Below are 12,741 nucleotides of genomic sequence, written 5' to 3'. Positions count from 1 at the left end.
ATGGTGTGGGGGAAGGGGTGCCTCTGTGGGCCATGCTGAGGCCTCCTCCCCGAGGGATCTGCCACACCATGGTATAGTATAGGATAGAGATCATTCAGGGCATAGGGAGGGGAGGGGAGAAGGGGGTTCATGAGGAGAGAAAGAGAGAGAGACAGAGACAGAGAGAGACAGAGGAGAGACAGAGAGAGAAAGAGAGAGCAAGCAGCCTTGTGCACATGGAGAGGGAGAGGAAGGTAATGGAGAGAGGGAAAGCAGGAGCAAGAGAGCAAGAGAGTGAGGCACGCCTGGCTGTTGCCAGGCAACTGTGGGGCGGAGCCTAGACTAACAGAGGGGAGGGAAGGGGAGGCAGTCTGTGTGGTGCAGGTCTGTTAGATATTTGTATAGGGAGGGCCCTGGTTACATTCTCCATAGCAGTTTGTAAAGGGTCTAGCGTGAGAGGAAGGGCACTGGAGGGTAGGCTCTGCTATTATTCTAGTGATGGGGCATCTCTCCCCAGTCCCAGAGAAGGAGTAAACAGTTCTCACCTTCGAAATCTCTCCTAGAGATTTCTATTCTTTGAGGTATACAGAAACATGTGTGTCTCCCTTCTGAGGGAAAGGAAGAAGCCAGTGTTGGCCCATTGGACCTTCCTTGCCTGTCACACAGCAGAATGATTAGAGGTGACACGCCAGGGCAAAGGTACAGTAACTGTGCTAAAGGACACAAGCGGGAACGAGAAAACAAGAACGTTCCTGTGTGATGTTTGGTGTGAACACCCCACTTTCCAAAGGAAGGATGGGGGGGTTCTAATGGCCCATTAGACCTACTCTGGGTCCTGAGCAAGGTGTCATGGCTCACTAGCAGACTGCTCAAATGCCAGGGGACCAGCAGGCCAGAGTCTCTCCAGAACAATAACTTTGCCCCACGGACTTTCTGTGACAAATTTCAGACCCCAGAGATCATCAAGTCGTTCCGACCAGGTACCCCAGAGATGGCAGAAACATGCCACACACCTTCCCTCCCTATAGGACCATGCCCCATGCCCTGAACAAACACATTCCAAGTTTAAAATATTTCCAAAGACTGTGTTTGGAGGTTCCTTGAGGCCAGATGACACAGCAGAAGTGATATATACAGAGCGCAGATACTCTTCAAATGTGAAAGAACTCCAGAGAGCGTGACTGCAGAGGCTCCCAGCTCCCATCACATCATTACACTGGCCTTGTGAGACTCCTGCCCTGTAAATAAACAGGGTTTCCCCTGAGAGCAGGTCTGGTCTGCTCCATCCTACCTCCTATCTCAAACAGATGCCATAGACATTCTGCTGAGTCATGCATCCAATCCCATAATTCCTCCTGTTTCCCACGCAGGTGACAGAGAAGAATGCGGACCCAGAAGTCACTCTGCTGGCCTTCCTGAGAAAGAACTGGACCCTTCTGAGCACAGTTTCAGCCATGTCTATACATGCCCTGTAGAACGTGTAGAGCGTAAGCCGCTGTGGTTGCCAGGGGAGACAGATCTCCAGCCCTTTGACCCTTGCCTGCTGTTTGCTTTGGGCAGTGGCTTTAAGAATATCAGATTAGTTGGGCTGTGAGAGGAGAAAGTTTCCCAGCATTGCTTATGTGTGATTGAATAGCGTGAGGTAGAAGCTAAGCCACGCACTCAGGCTCTGCCAAGCCACAAGAGTGTTATGTAATAGAGGCTTGGGTTGCCTGTGACCTGCCCTTCACAAAACCAGATTCTCAGATTCAGCAATTGGATATGACAATTTCTTCATCTATTTTCATCTTACATCTATTTTCTTACACCCGATTTCCCCACCATCTTATATGCTAGAACACAGCTCTTCATAATGATCAACGCATTTTAATTAGAAAGTCCAATGAATTGCTCGGGGGGGAAGCCAAAACATAAAGAAACTAAAGGACAGGAGTGACAAATTGATGAAATCGCCTCTGAACAAGCTTTGTGTGAAAGCCCACGTGGTTTCTAATTAACCACCAATATTTGAAAGTCAAAACATTTTATGTTTTAAATGATCAAAACTTCTATCTGTTGTGGCAAGTGGGAAGGTAGCCAGCCCATCACACAGTAGCTGGACATAGAGCCAAGTGAAACCTTTCACTCATTTTCTCTCTGAAATAAGATTCAGGGACTCAGTTTCTCACCCAGGCTCCTCTTCACTTACATAACCCCTCTGAACCACCATTGAACTGATGAACCAACAGAACTGAGAGAGAGAGAGACAGAGAGAGAGAGAGAGAGAGAGAGAATAGCAAAGAGTTGATGAGTTTAAACCCTTTTTTAGCCACGACTGTTCAATCTTGTGTGGAAACAGGGCAAGAAAGCTAACTGGGGAGGCAGAGCTGAGGCAGAGCCAGCTTGGCGATTACCCGGAGAGAATTAGAGAGAAGGATTCTCAGGGTGGGACCTAGAGGCGAGAGTAAGAGATCTAGAGACTCGTCACTCCATTTCATGTACGATGCAGCCAGAGGAAGGCTGGGTTGTTACAAACCAAAATTAATGATGTGTTTGAGTTGTTAAAAATAGTTCTTCTCCCCCAATTACATGATTAGAGCCATAAGAAGACAAAAATACCTTGTACTGAAGTGGGATTTTCTAAGGAGTTTTGCCTTAACCCCTACAAGATGTTTATAGTGAGCTTGCCTGACAATGTAGGTATCACTCCTCCTTCTCTGCAAATGGAAACAAGCCAGAATGGGCTAATACATGCAGGGCCACATAGCTAACCAATGGCTTCTCAGACAGGGTGTCATCCCACAGACCTTTCACACTAGCGACACCCTCAGGAAGCAGCTCTCAGAGGCAACAATGTCTGCTTTGCATCTTTTCCTTGACTTCTTCCTTCCCAGTACGCCTCACAGGAACGAAGTACGCCTGTGGAACAGGCGGCTGTGGGGCCTGCACGGTGATGGTGTCGCAGCACGATCCAGTTTGCAAGAAGACAAGGTAAGCTACCCAGGGTGCAGTAGCCAGAAGAGAGGCCTGTCCATGTCCGCTTCTATTCTACCAGATAACTAAACAAGAGCAGATCTTAGGGTCTCCACATTTTAGATCCTACTGAAAAAACTCCCACAAATGCTGTGAGTCCTTTACTCTGATTATGTAAATATGCTAATTGCCTTCTTTATATCACTTCTGGGAGACCATGACCTCCTGGGCCTATCTATGTATTCCAAATTAAGAATCGATAAAAACCAACTGTTTGTTCCATACTTGAGGAAACTGAGGTTCAAAAGGAAGAGGTGATTTGTCTGAAGTCATATGACCAATAACCTAATGATCAACCACTTGAAGCCACACTTTCTGGCCTGGAAGCCAATGCTGTCCTTGTTCTTGAACTGGACCAACCTTGCAGAGCAAGGACCTGGACCCTGATCTCACCATCTAAGCAAGAGTCAGAGTCTACAACTTGAACTTCATCCACGCCTTTGGTCCAAACCAAGATGGCTTCAAACACAGATCCCCACACACAGTTAAATGACTTTACTTAGAGAGCTTAAATTAACAAGAAAATGAATAAAGAGTGCATTGGTATCGGCAAAAGGCTGAAAGCCTTTCCTCGTGGTGAGGCCATTGCTCAAGGAAGACTAATAGAAGTTCAGTCAGACTTCTGGTGACATGGGTCCTTTCCCACTTGGAGAACAAGTTTAATGTTTAAAATCTCTTAGGGGGATCTATTGTAAGACTGCAAAAATTTTTCCGACATTCAGGATGTGTCCAGGTTCACATTAAGGATCCCCAGTTCTCATAGGTGTCATGGAATGAGCAGAGAGTGCTTTGACTTGCTCTCATCTGTCATCCCTGCACTTCCCCCCCACCTCCCCACTCCATCAGAGCTGCCACATCTTCAGTCCCTGTCTTCCCTGCCCCCCTACCCCCACCCTGTCCATCAGAGATGCCCTTCTTAGTTCCTGGTTCTCCACAGGGGGTGGGCATGGGGGGACTGTGTCACTTCACTTGGTTTTCTTTGTTTTTCCCACATGAAGACACTTCTCTGTCATGGCATGCCTGGTGCCCCTGTGCTCCCTGCATGGAGCTGCTGTCACCACTGTGGAAGGTGTGGGAAGCATCACGACCAGGCTCCACCCTGTGCAGGTAAGCGCACATTCTATCCTCACTTCTGAACTTCACTTTGCCAAAGGCTGTGCAGACTGTCCCACCTCCGCCTTTTGGGTCATGATGTAGGAGCTTTGAACATTCAGACACTCATTGATCAGGGTGAGAACATCCAACCGTTGATGTAAGAGAAAGCTAAAGCACACCTTCATTTGATTAGATGGTCATCATTCATCATTTCTTCTATTTGAATAATATTAAGATTTAAAAACAAACCTTGTCTGGTACCAATTTACTATAAACTAGAATAGATATTGAGCACAGGCTATAGAATAAATGCCTCTGAGGGAGCTGGGACACAGCTGTTGACAGAGTGCTTGCCTACATGCATGAAGTCCTTGGGACTACAGAAACCTGGCATGGTGGCGCATACTTAGATCCCCAGTACTGGGGAAGTAGAGACAGAAGCTCCAGGTCATCCTCCACTACACAGTGAGCTCAAGGCCAGCCTGGAATACATGAGATGCTATATCAAAAAAAAAAAAAAAAAACATACCCATGGCTGGAGAGAGGGTTCGGTGGTTAAGAGCACTCTGGCTGAGAATCCAGGTTCAGTTCTCAGCACCCAGTTATATCAATTATATCAGCTTCTTTTTTTTTTTTTAATGAGACAGGGTTTCTCTGTGTAGCCCCGACTGTCCTGGAACTCACTCTTGTAGACCAGGCTGGCCTCAAACTCAGAAATTCGCCTGCCTCTGCCTCCCAGAGTGCTGGGATTACAGGCGTGCGCCACCACCGCCCGGCTAATTATATCAGCTTCTAACTCCAGTGCCAGGGGATCTGGTGCCATCTTCTGGCTTCTACAGGCACTACACATAGATGTTACACATACATACACTCAGGCACCCACATCCATACCATATATATGTTATACCCTATCAACAGCTCTATCCCCAGCCCCTTGGAGACATTTATTCTATAGCCTGTGTTCAATATCTACTCTAGTTTATAGTACGCTTGGTATCAGGCAACGTTTTTATGGGATAAATTTAAGGATCATTCCCTGTAGCATAAAGGTTTGAGGAGTAAAATCAGAATTTGGCTAAGGAAGTCCGAGAGCAACTTTCCTAGAGGATGGGGACAGTCCCCCCTCCAGCACTCAGCCAGCTGCTGAAGTGGCAGTGTTGGGTTGAAGGATGATGTGGCATGTGCTGGCACTGATTCTCCTGTCATTGTCACGGGAGCTTAGGAAGTCACAGCTACATGAACCCGTGCTCAGGGGTTATAGACAGCAACAGACCAAGGGTTTGCTCACTGGTTTAACCACTTGAGAATCAACCCCAAAGAGGTAAGTAAAGCTGAAGGACCCGGAGAAGAGTCTGCTAGGAAGTCGTACAAGATTCTCACAGCAAAGTCAACACAATGGGATCCCAGCATTATATACTAAATCTAGAGCCAAGCGTCCAAGCTTTGGTGTTCCCAAGAGTCACCTAAAACTTGCTGAAAGTTCAGATTCTGGTCAAGCAGTTTGGAGCAGGGACCTGAGTTCCCTACCACTTCCCAGAAGAAGTCAGTATTCCCAGACTATAGATCACGCTTTAAATAACAGAGACCAAAATCCTCAGTCTCTGAAAGCTGAGCTTTTTGAGCCAACACAGAAAACATTAAAGAAGACGACAGGAGATCAGCAATGGTCTCCGTGTCAGTCAAAACCACACAGGCTCCCATGAGACCTAAGCCATGGAAGGTGTATGGCTGTTCAAGAAAACTAGTTTTAAAACTTACGTGCCCCCTCCTAATAATTACTGATTCCTGGAGAATTGTTCTCACTGGGAGTGCAGGCTGCACACTGCTAATTCCCAACAGAAGTCTCAGAGCATTTGACCCTGAAAAGTAATTAAAGTTGTGAACCACTGCCTTTGGGAGCTGCCTAGAAAAGGGGATACACAGAACTGGACGACGGGGTGGGGCACGTTTGCTCAGGGAGTGAGAGCGACACAGGCTGCGGACCCTGGAGAGAGTCGGAGGCGCAGATGTGAGCACAGATGCATCCTTTCAGGAGAGAATCGCCAAGAGCCACGGCACGCAGTGTGGCTTCTGCACCCCTGGGATGGTGATGTCCATCTACACACTGCTCAGGAATCACCCGCAGCCCTCCGAGGAACAGCTGCTGGAAGCCCTGGGAGGTAGGTGTGACACAGGAGGCAGGCAGAAGGAAAAGGTTCTTCCAGATTCCCCACACCATCCTCAGCGTTCTCCCAGCTCTGCCCACGTGCCAAGCCACAGTCATTTCTAACATCTGTGTGCAGACACAGAAGGTGTCATCTGCACACGGCACAGGGGCCACCACACTTCTGTCTCCTGACTTGTCACATGCTTCCCAGGGGCCTGAACCCATGAGCCTACCAAACAAAGCACAACAGATTGGCTCAAAACATGGGAAGTTTTAGAAGCATTAGGACTGGAGTCAAGCCATCAGCCCGTCTGTGCAGTGTCTGGAAGCTCTGAGGAGACCGCTTCCTTATTCCTCTCAACCCCTGAGGGGTGTCAGCTGAGCCTTGGCATTTCTGAGCTCATGAGCTGCGTAACTCCAATCTGTTTCTATCTCACACCTTTCCCCTTGTTGCCTGGGCTATAGCTCTTCCTCTTGTTTAAGGACACCAGCCACTGGGTTAGGCCCATCCCAGTCCTGGACAACCTTATTACTGCATGAGTCCGCTGGGGGGGATCTGATTTTCCAACAAGATTATTATGTTCACAGTTTCCAGGACTTAAGACTTTGTGTCTGGGCGGGGGAGGGCTATTTCATTTCATAATAAGCTTCTCATCTGAAAGATTTGTAGCAGTTTTGACTTTATAAACATATATGGTTAATAAACATTATCTTCAAGTGTTATCAATCCTTAAACAAGTCCTTAATTCAAAGACTGAAAACAGATGTGCGCCTTATCTGCCAGCTGCTGATCTCTCTCTCTCTTCTTCCCCTCCCTCCTTCCCTCCTTCCCTCCTTCCCTCCTTCCCTCCCTCTTTCTCTCCCTTTCTCTTGCTCTCCCTAGCTTTCTATCTTTTCTTTCAAGTGGGGAAAATCAGAGCGTAGCTATCATGGGCAAAGGCCCTGGGTTCCATCCCCAATAAAATAATAATTAATAACGATAATCAGAGAATCATACTAATTCATCTAAACCCCCACCTTCCACGGGTCTCTCTTCAGCCCCTCATCAGTCCTAAATCCTGACAGTTTATCACCCTTCCTGCTCTCTGCATGGCTCCTCCAGTACAGCCTCTCCCCCATCTTTTCCTGCTGCTCTGAGAAATCTACCCATTCTTTACCAACCCAAGGCTTTCACAGCCTTTGAGCCCAAACTTCTTAGGCCATCAGCGATGAACTCTGGTCTACACTCCCCCACTACCCTCAGACCTTCATCTTCATCCTTGGACATGTGAGGATTCCAGACATTACCATGCAACAGAATGGCCCTCTGGTCTCTTAAATGCAGGTTCTCCTGCCTGTCTCCAGATGTTCAGGTTCCAGAAGGTTGGATTCATGTTCTTAACAAATACAACCCGGTGATTCTGATGCAGTGGCCTAAGAGCCTCTGAGGAACACACTTGGTAGACCACCCGTGGCACTTTCTCTAGTGACACCTTGGGAATTGCTTTTTTAAGATCCCACTGTCTTACATGATTTGAAATAGTTATTGTCAATAGTTAAACATCAGGGCTAGGATCATAACTTAGAAGTGAATGTTATCCTAGCATGTCCAAGGCCCTGAGTTCTATTCCCCAGAACTGAAAAGAAAATCGATTAATTTCTTACTTCTATTTCTATTATTTCAGTTTTTAAAAGAATCCAGTAGAGTGGCTGGAGATATGGCTCAGTCATTAAGAGAGCTTGCTGCTCTTCCAAAGGACCAGAGTTCAGTTCTCAGCACCCATACTTCATCCCCAGGAAATCCAATACCTTCTTCTGTCCTACAAGAGCATCCACACACAGACACCCATAAATACCCATAAATAAATGATAATCTGAAAAAATAAGCAGAAAAGACAAGCAATTCACAGCTGTTTCTCCTCTGATCAGGTAACCTCTGCCGGTGCACTGGGTATCGGCCCATTCTGGAGAGTGGCAGGAGCTTCTGTGTGGTGAGTACACAGGGTGGGTGACTGGAGACATGTCATATGGAGGAGGAATGAGAAGAACAGGTGGCAAAGCTGGGGACACAAGAATGTGGTTTGTAAGACCATCACAACCGACTAAGACAGACAAAGGCACCACAGAGGGGAGTGGCAGAGGGCGTGGACTCATTGGAGTTGCCAGTGCTTGCTGGAGACCAAGTGAGCATGACACCACCTTTGATGTGGTCTAGAACCACAAAGGGAAGTCAGGGGAACTAAGCAGCTGTCCAGACACTTGCCACCAGTTAGGCAGGGCATCTGTCCAGTGCAACTGAGCCCAGAATGTGTTCCAATAGTTCACCCTGTCGCCAGCCAGTCTCGTGCCCCAGATAGGACATGGAAGGTTTTCATTACCCACTGACCCCCAAGGAAGCATGAATTTCTTCAGCCACCATCGACCCACGTCCATCCTGGGGATTCTTATGCTGGGGGAGGAAGGGCTGCTCGCTCAGGCAGCTGCTTTTGCTTCTTGGACAGAGTCAGCAAGTAGCAGCTAAGACACGGGGAAGGACAGGGGATTCAAACAGTCGGGAGGAAGTGCTTTGCAAGGCTGGAGAAACTGGCTGAGGAAGCAGGTGCAAGGAGAGAGATTTGCAAGAAATGGGAAACCATTGAGCTTCAAGTGGAGACCAAAACTGCCACTCTCACCCAGCTGCATCTCCCTTTCGTAAAGGCTCCATGTGAATTATAATGAACAATGTTCCAAAGCAGATGTACTGTAGTAGCTGTATTATGGTTGCCCTGAAAAATACCATAAAAATATATTTTATCACTAGTCATTACCCTAAAATAGATCAGATATGAACTTGGTGTTGTAATTGCAATGAACGGTGTTTATCTACTGAGTACAGCATATATATAATATAAATACAAATGCAATATAAATATGTTAAAATGCGAGTGATGTATTTATGTGAGTGACCCACCTGGGCACCGGGTGTTTCTTTAGACTTCTGCACATTGTGCTACTTTATATTACATGTTTATATGGTATGTACTTCATAAGTTACCTTATAAAATAAGTAAATAAGCAAAGCAAGAACAGCCTGTGTTATCCCTGTAAGTAGAAGGTGGCTTGAGAGTCGGAAGTCTCATACAGATTGTTCAAACCTTCAGGGCGTGTCCTTATTTGCCTATAAAAAGTATTGTTCACATATAGCACTTCCTGTCCTCAGGAGTCACACGGTTGTCCACAGAAAGGAACAGGACAGTGCTGCTTGGATCAGAAGGAAAATGACTCACCCGGAAGCAAAAGTGATGTGAGTCCCTCGGTTTTGTTTTCTCTGTGTGCGCTACTTAATGCCCACCCAGCTCTGGCACCGAGCATGCGCATTTGAGGGACGGCGCCCTGCTCTGTTCTCTAGTACTCCCAGGAACCCGGCACCTTCCGGGTTTGTACTGAGCAGAGTCCCTCATACAACGATCACAATCTGATTTTCCCCTTCACAGGCTTCAGACTAGAAAGGCTGGAACAAAAGGGAAAGAAGAACTTAAATGGCAGAAAAGCCTCTACTGCATGAGGCACGGTCACTCCGTGGTTAGAAACAAAGTTCTAAAGCTGTCCCTGCTCACACAGCCGTCCCCTGTCCCTGAGCTGAGACAAAGATAGCACTGTCACCTAGGAAGCTCAGGACAAGCTAATGGCCGCCACCGTAAAAGTCCACTGCAGCATTCCAGCCTCTGGCTTTCCCATGAGAGACGCTCCTTTTCTAACTAACATCCCCCTTATGCTGTGGAAGAGCTCAGCGGGCCTGAGGAAACACTGCCTCTCGTCCTCTCTCTGTGTGTCTGTGTCCTTTGGACACCCTGTCCACACTCACCTCCCATTGGTACCCTTTCTTTAGTCTAAAGAAGGTGTGCGGTGGAATAAAGAGGGGTTCCCTGAGGAGGCGAGCTGCACACCCCAGAGTGACTCACAGAACATCAACTCTTGGAAGAGTCAACACACCCCAAAGTCCATCCCCAGCCTTGAAGACTTGGGCATTCGGGTTGAGCACCAGCTAGGTGCCACCTGACTTCCATCACGCCAAACACCCAGGGATGTGTTTAGAATGTGCCTCGGTGTTTACTCATAAGGAGAAACACAACTGTAAAGTAAGACCTCATCCTTTCCTTACAGTAGCACATAAAAGGATGTTAAATTCTGTGGAGAAGGCTGAGGACTGAGTGACACTCATTTCACCCTGGTGTCCCTGCTGTGTGGCCAGGTGTCTGCCTGTGACCGCCCCTTCCCCTTACTCTCTGACAATCTTCCATTTGGACAGCTGTGAAGTCTTGCCCTAGAACCTGTTTAGAACTTTTCATTTCTTTGTGTTGATTCATTGTTTGCCACTTTAATTCTCAGGTGAAATCTTTTTTTCTAGGTTTTAAAACAAAATCATTGGCCCCAAGTACTGCCCAAGCTGCTTCTCACACAAAAAACAATTGGTCGACTGTTGACTCAACCTGCAGTGGTACAGGGGAGTCCATACAAGGAATAACTATGTGTTCTTCTGGAACCTCACAGGGCCTTAGAGAGACAGAAAAAAAAAAAAAAAAAAAAAAGACTGGGAGTGGAAAATGCCAAATGTCAGGCCATTTCATCTAATCACCACAATTACCCTCCAAAATAAGCAATATCTCCATCTACTCTTTAGAAAGGTTAAGTACCTTTCGGTGGAAAGGTCGGTGAGGGTGGAGGTGTTAAGAGGGAACAGACCTGTCAAGCCTCCAATGTCTGTCATCCTCTCTTCTCTACACACCTACACCCGCCTGCACCCCACACCCGCCTGCATCCCACAGCCCACAGCCCACAGCCCACAGCTCAGTTCTCCTGTGTCCTCAGGTGTGAGATAGAAACTGTGATGAGTTAATAGCTGAGATGTGAGGCAGGAGCACAGTTGGATCCATTCCTGTTCTGCTTTCCTTTCCTGGTGGGCAAAATTCAAATTATAACTTTTTAAATACAATCATCACAGAGATAAAATAACACTAACATGTGTAAAAGCCTTCAGTAAACAGTCATGGCGTGTGTGTGTGTGTGTGTGTGTGTGTGTGTGTGTGTGTGTGTGTGTGTTTACGAAGAAAGATATGTTTAGTCTTTTTCCCTAAAACTACGGGACTTCCCCAGCACTCTAAATTGTTGACCATGATTGGCAAAGGAGGGGACAGTAAACACAGCGGCTTCTTCAGCATCTGTTCACTTTCATGAGATATCTTGGCATTTCCCAGCATGCTCTTTATAAGAGTCAATGACACTCTTTCCTTTGGAATCATATTAGTGGCAATCAGCTGCGCTCTGGGAATCCCATCCCTATTTTAATTCATTGGGTTACTAGTGAGTTCCCTGTACAGGGAGTGAGAGACCCTACATCCTGCCTAATTCCTTAAAGAATTCCAGGGCTCTTTCCAATTGAGCTGAGCTGACACAGCCATCTGCTTCTTCCTTTTATAAAGATTTGCACGGAGCTCTTTGTGAAAGACGAGTTCCAGCCCTTGGACCCGACCCAGGAGCTCATATTTCCTCCAGAACTCCTGGTAAGACAACACGGTATTCCATGTGCTTGTTTAAATCTCCAGTTATGAACCCAATTTTGTAAATCTACTGTGTCCTTCGGGTGACATGTCAATGGGGGAATGGTGGTTAGAACCCAGAAACCTGCTTCCTCCCACCCCTGGCTCACCGTGGCCTTGTTAGAGGAGCGTGACCCCACCATCACGTTCGTCAGTGTGATCTGGAAAGTGTCCCTGTTGACCGTCCAGGCCATTCAGCTTCGTCGAGCGTCCCCATGCTTTTTCAGGAACTCCTCTGCGCCAACTGTAAGAAATACTGCCTCTTCCTTCCTTTGCCCGCTGCTTTGGGGGCAAAACTAACAGAAACAGGGGTGCCCCACTCCACCCCTCCTCCATAAGCATACTGAACGCTCCTTCTCAGGCATCCCAGGACCCCTGTATAAAATACTTTTCCCTCTTTTATTAATTTTTTTTTCTTTTGGCTTTCGAGACAGGGTTTCTCTGTGTAGCCCTGGCTGTCCTGAAACTCACTCTGTAGACCAGGCTGGCCTCAAACTCAGAAATCCGCCTGCCTCTGCCTCCCAAGTGCTGGGATTAAAGGCGTGTGCCACCACTGCTTGGTTAAATATTTATTTGTAATTTCAATGATGTGTATGTCGGCGCATCTGTGTGTGAGTGTGTACACCTGAGTGTACACACATGCCCCTGTGCCCATGTGTCAGATCCCTGGAACTGGCACAGCAGGCATTATGAACCACCCAACCTGGGTGCTGAGAACCAAACTCAGGTCCTCTGCCAAGTGCAGCATATGCCCCTAACCCTCTCCAGCCCCCTTTTCTGGGGGAAGTAAATATTCTGAATATTTTGAATGAGAATATACTCATTCAAAAATAAGTATCCATTTAGCAACATAGTGCACTGTTGTAAGTACTAACTATACAGTAAGGATCAAAGCTAACAGAAGAAAGACACCGCCCTTGGGGAGCTTGTAATCAGGTAAGAAAGGTAGACAGT

At 47.2% G+C, this 12,741-nt stretch overlaps 1 protein-coding gene across 1 annotated transcript in view; it reads left to right on the top strand.

Annotated features, from left to right (window-relative positions):
* LOC127692161 (aldehyde oxidase 2) overlaps positions 1-12,741 on the top strand; it is a 95,083-nt gene that overhangs the window by 1,268 nt on the left and 81,074 nt on the right. Inside the window, exons 2-8 of the mRNA XM_052192229.1 lie at positions 1,350-1,407; positions 2,853-2,949; positions 3,990-4,098; positions 6,119-6,245; positions 8,141-8,202; positions 9,411-9,494; positions 11,671-11,751. Of these exons, the coding sequence (XP_052048189.1) occupies positions 1,350-1,407; positions 2,853-2,949; positions 3,990-4,098; positions 6,119-6,245; positions 8,141-8,202; positions 9,411-9,494; positions 11,671-11,751 (618 nt within the window). The remainder of the gene's footprint in view (positions 1-1,349; positions 1,408-2,852; positions 2,950-3,989; positions 4,099-6,118; positions 6,246-8,140; positions 8,203-9,410; positions 9,495-11,670; positions 11,752-12,741) is intronic.

Source organism: Apodemus sylvaticus, chromosome 9 (genome assembly GCF_947179515.1).
Source record: "Apodemus sylvaticus chromosome 9, mApoSyl1.1, whole genome shotgun sequence".
In the NCBI taxonomy this organism is placed as follows: domain Eukaryota; kingdom Metazoa; phylum Chordata; class Mammalia; order Rodentia; family Muridae; genus Apodemus; species Apodemus sylvaticus.
Note: the sequence above shows the minus strand (reverse complement) of the source record. Positions and strands in the feature narration are given on the sequence as shown.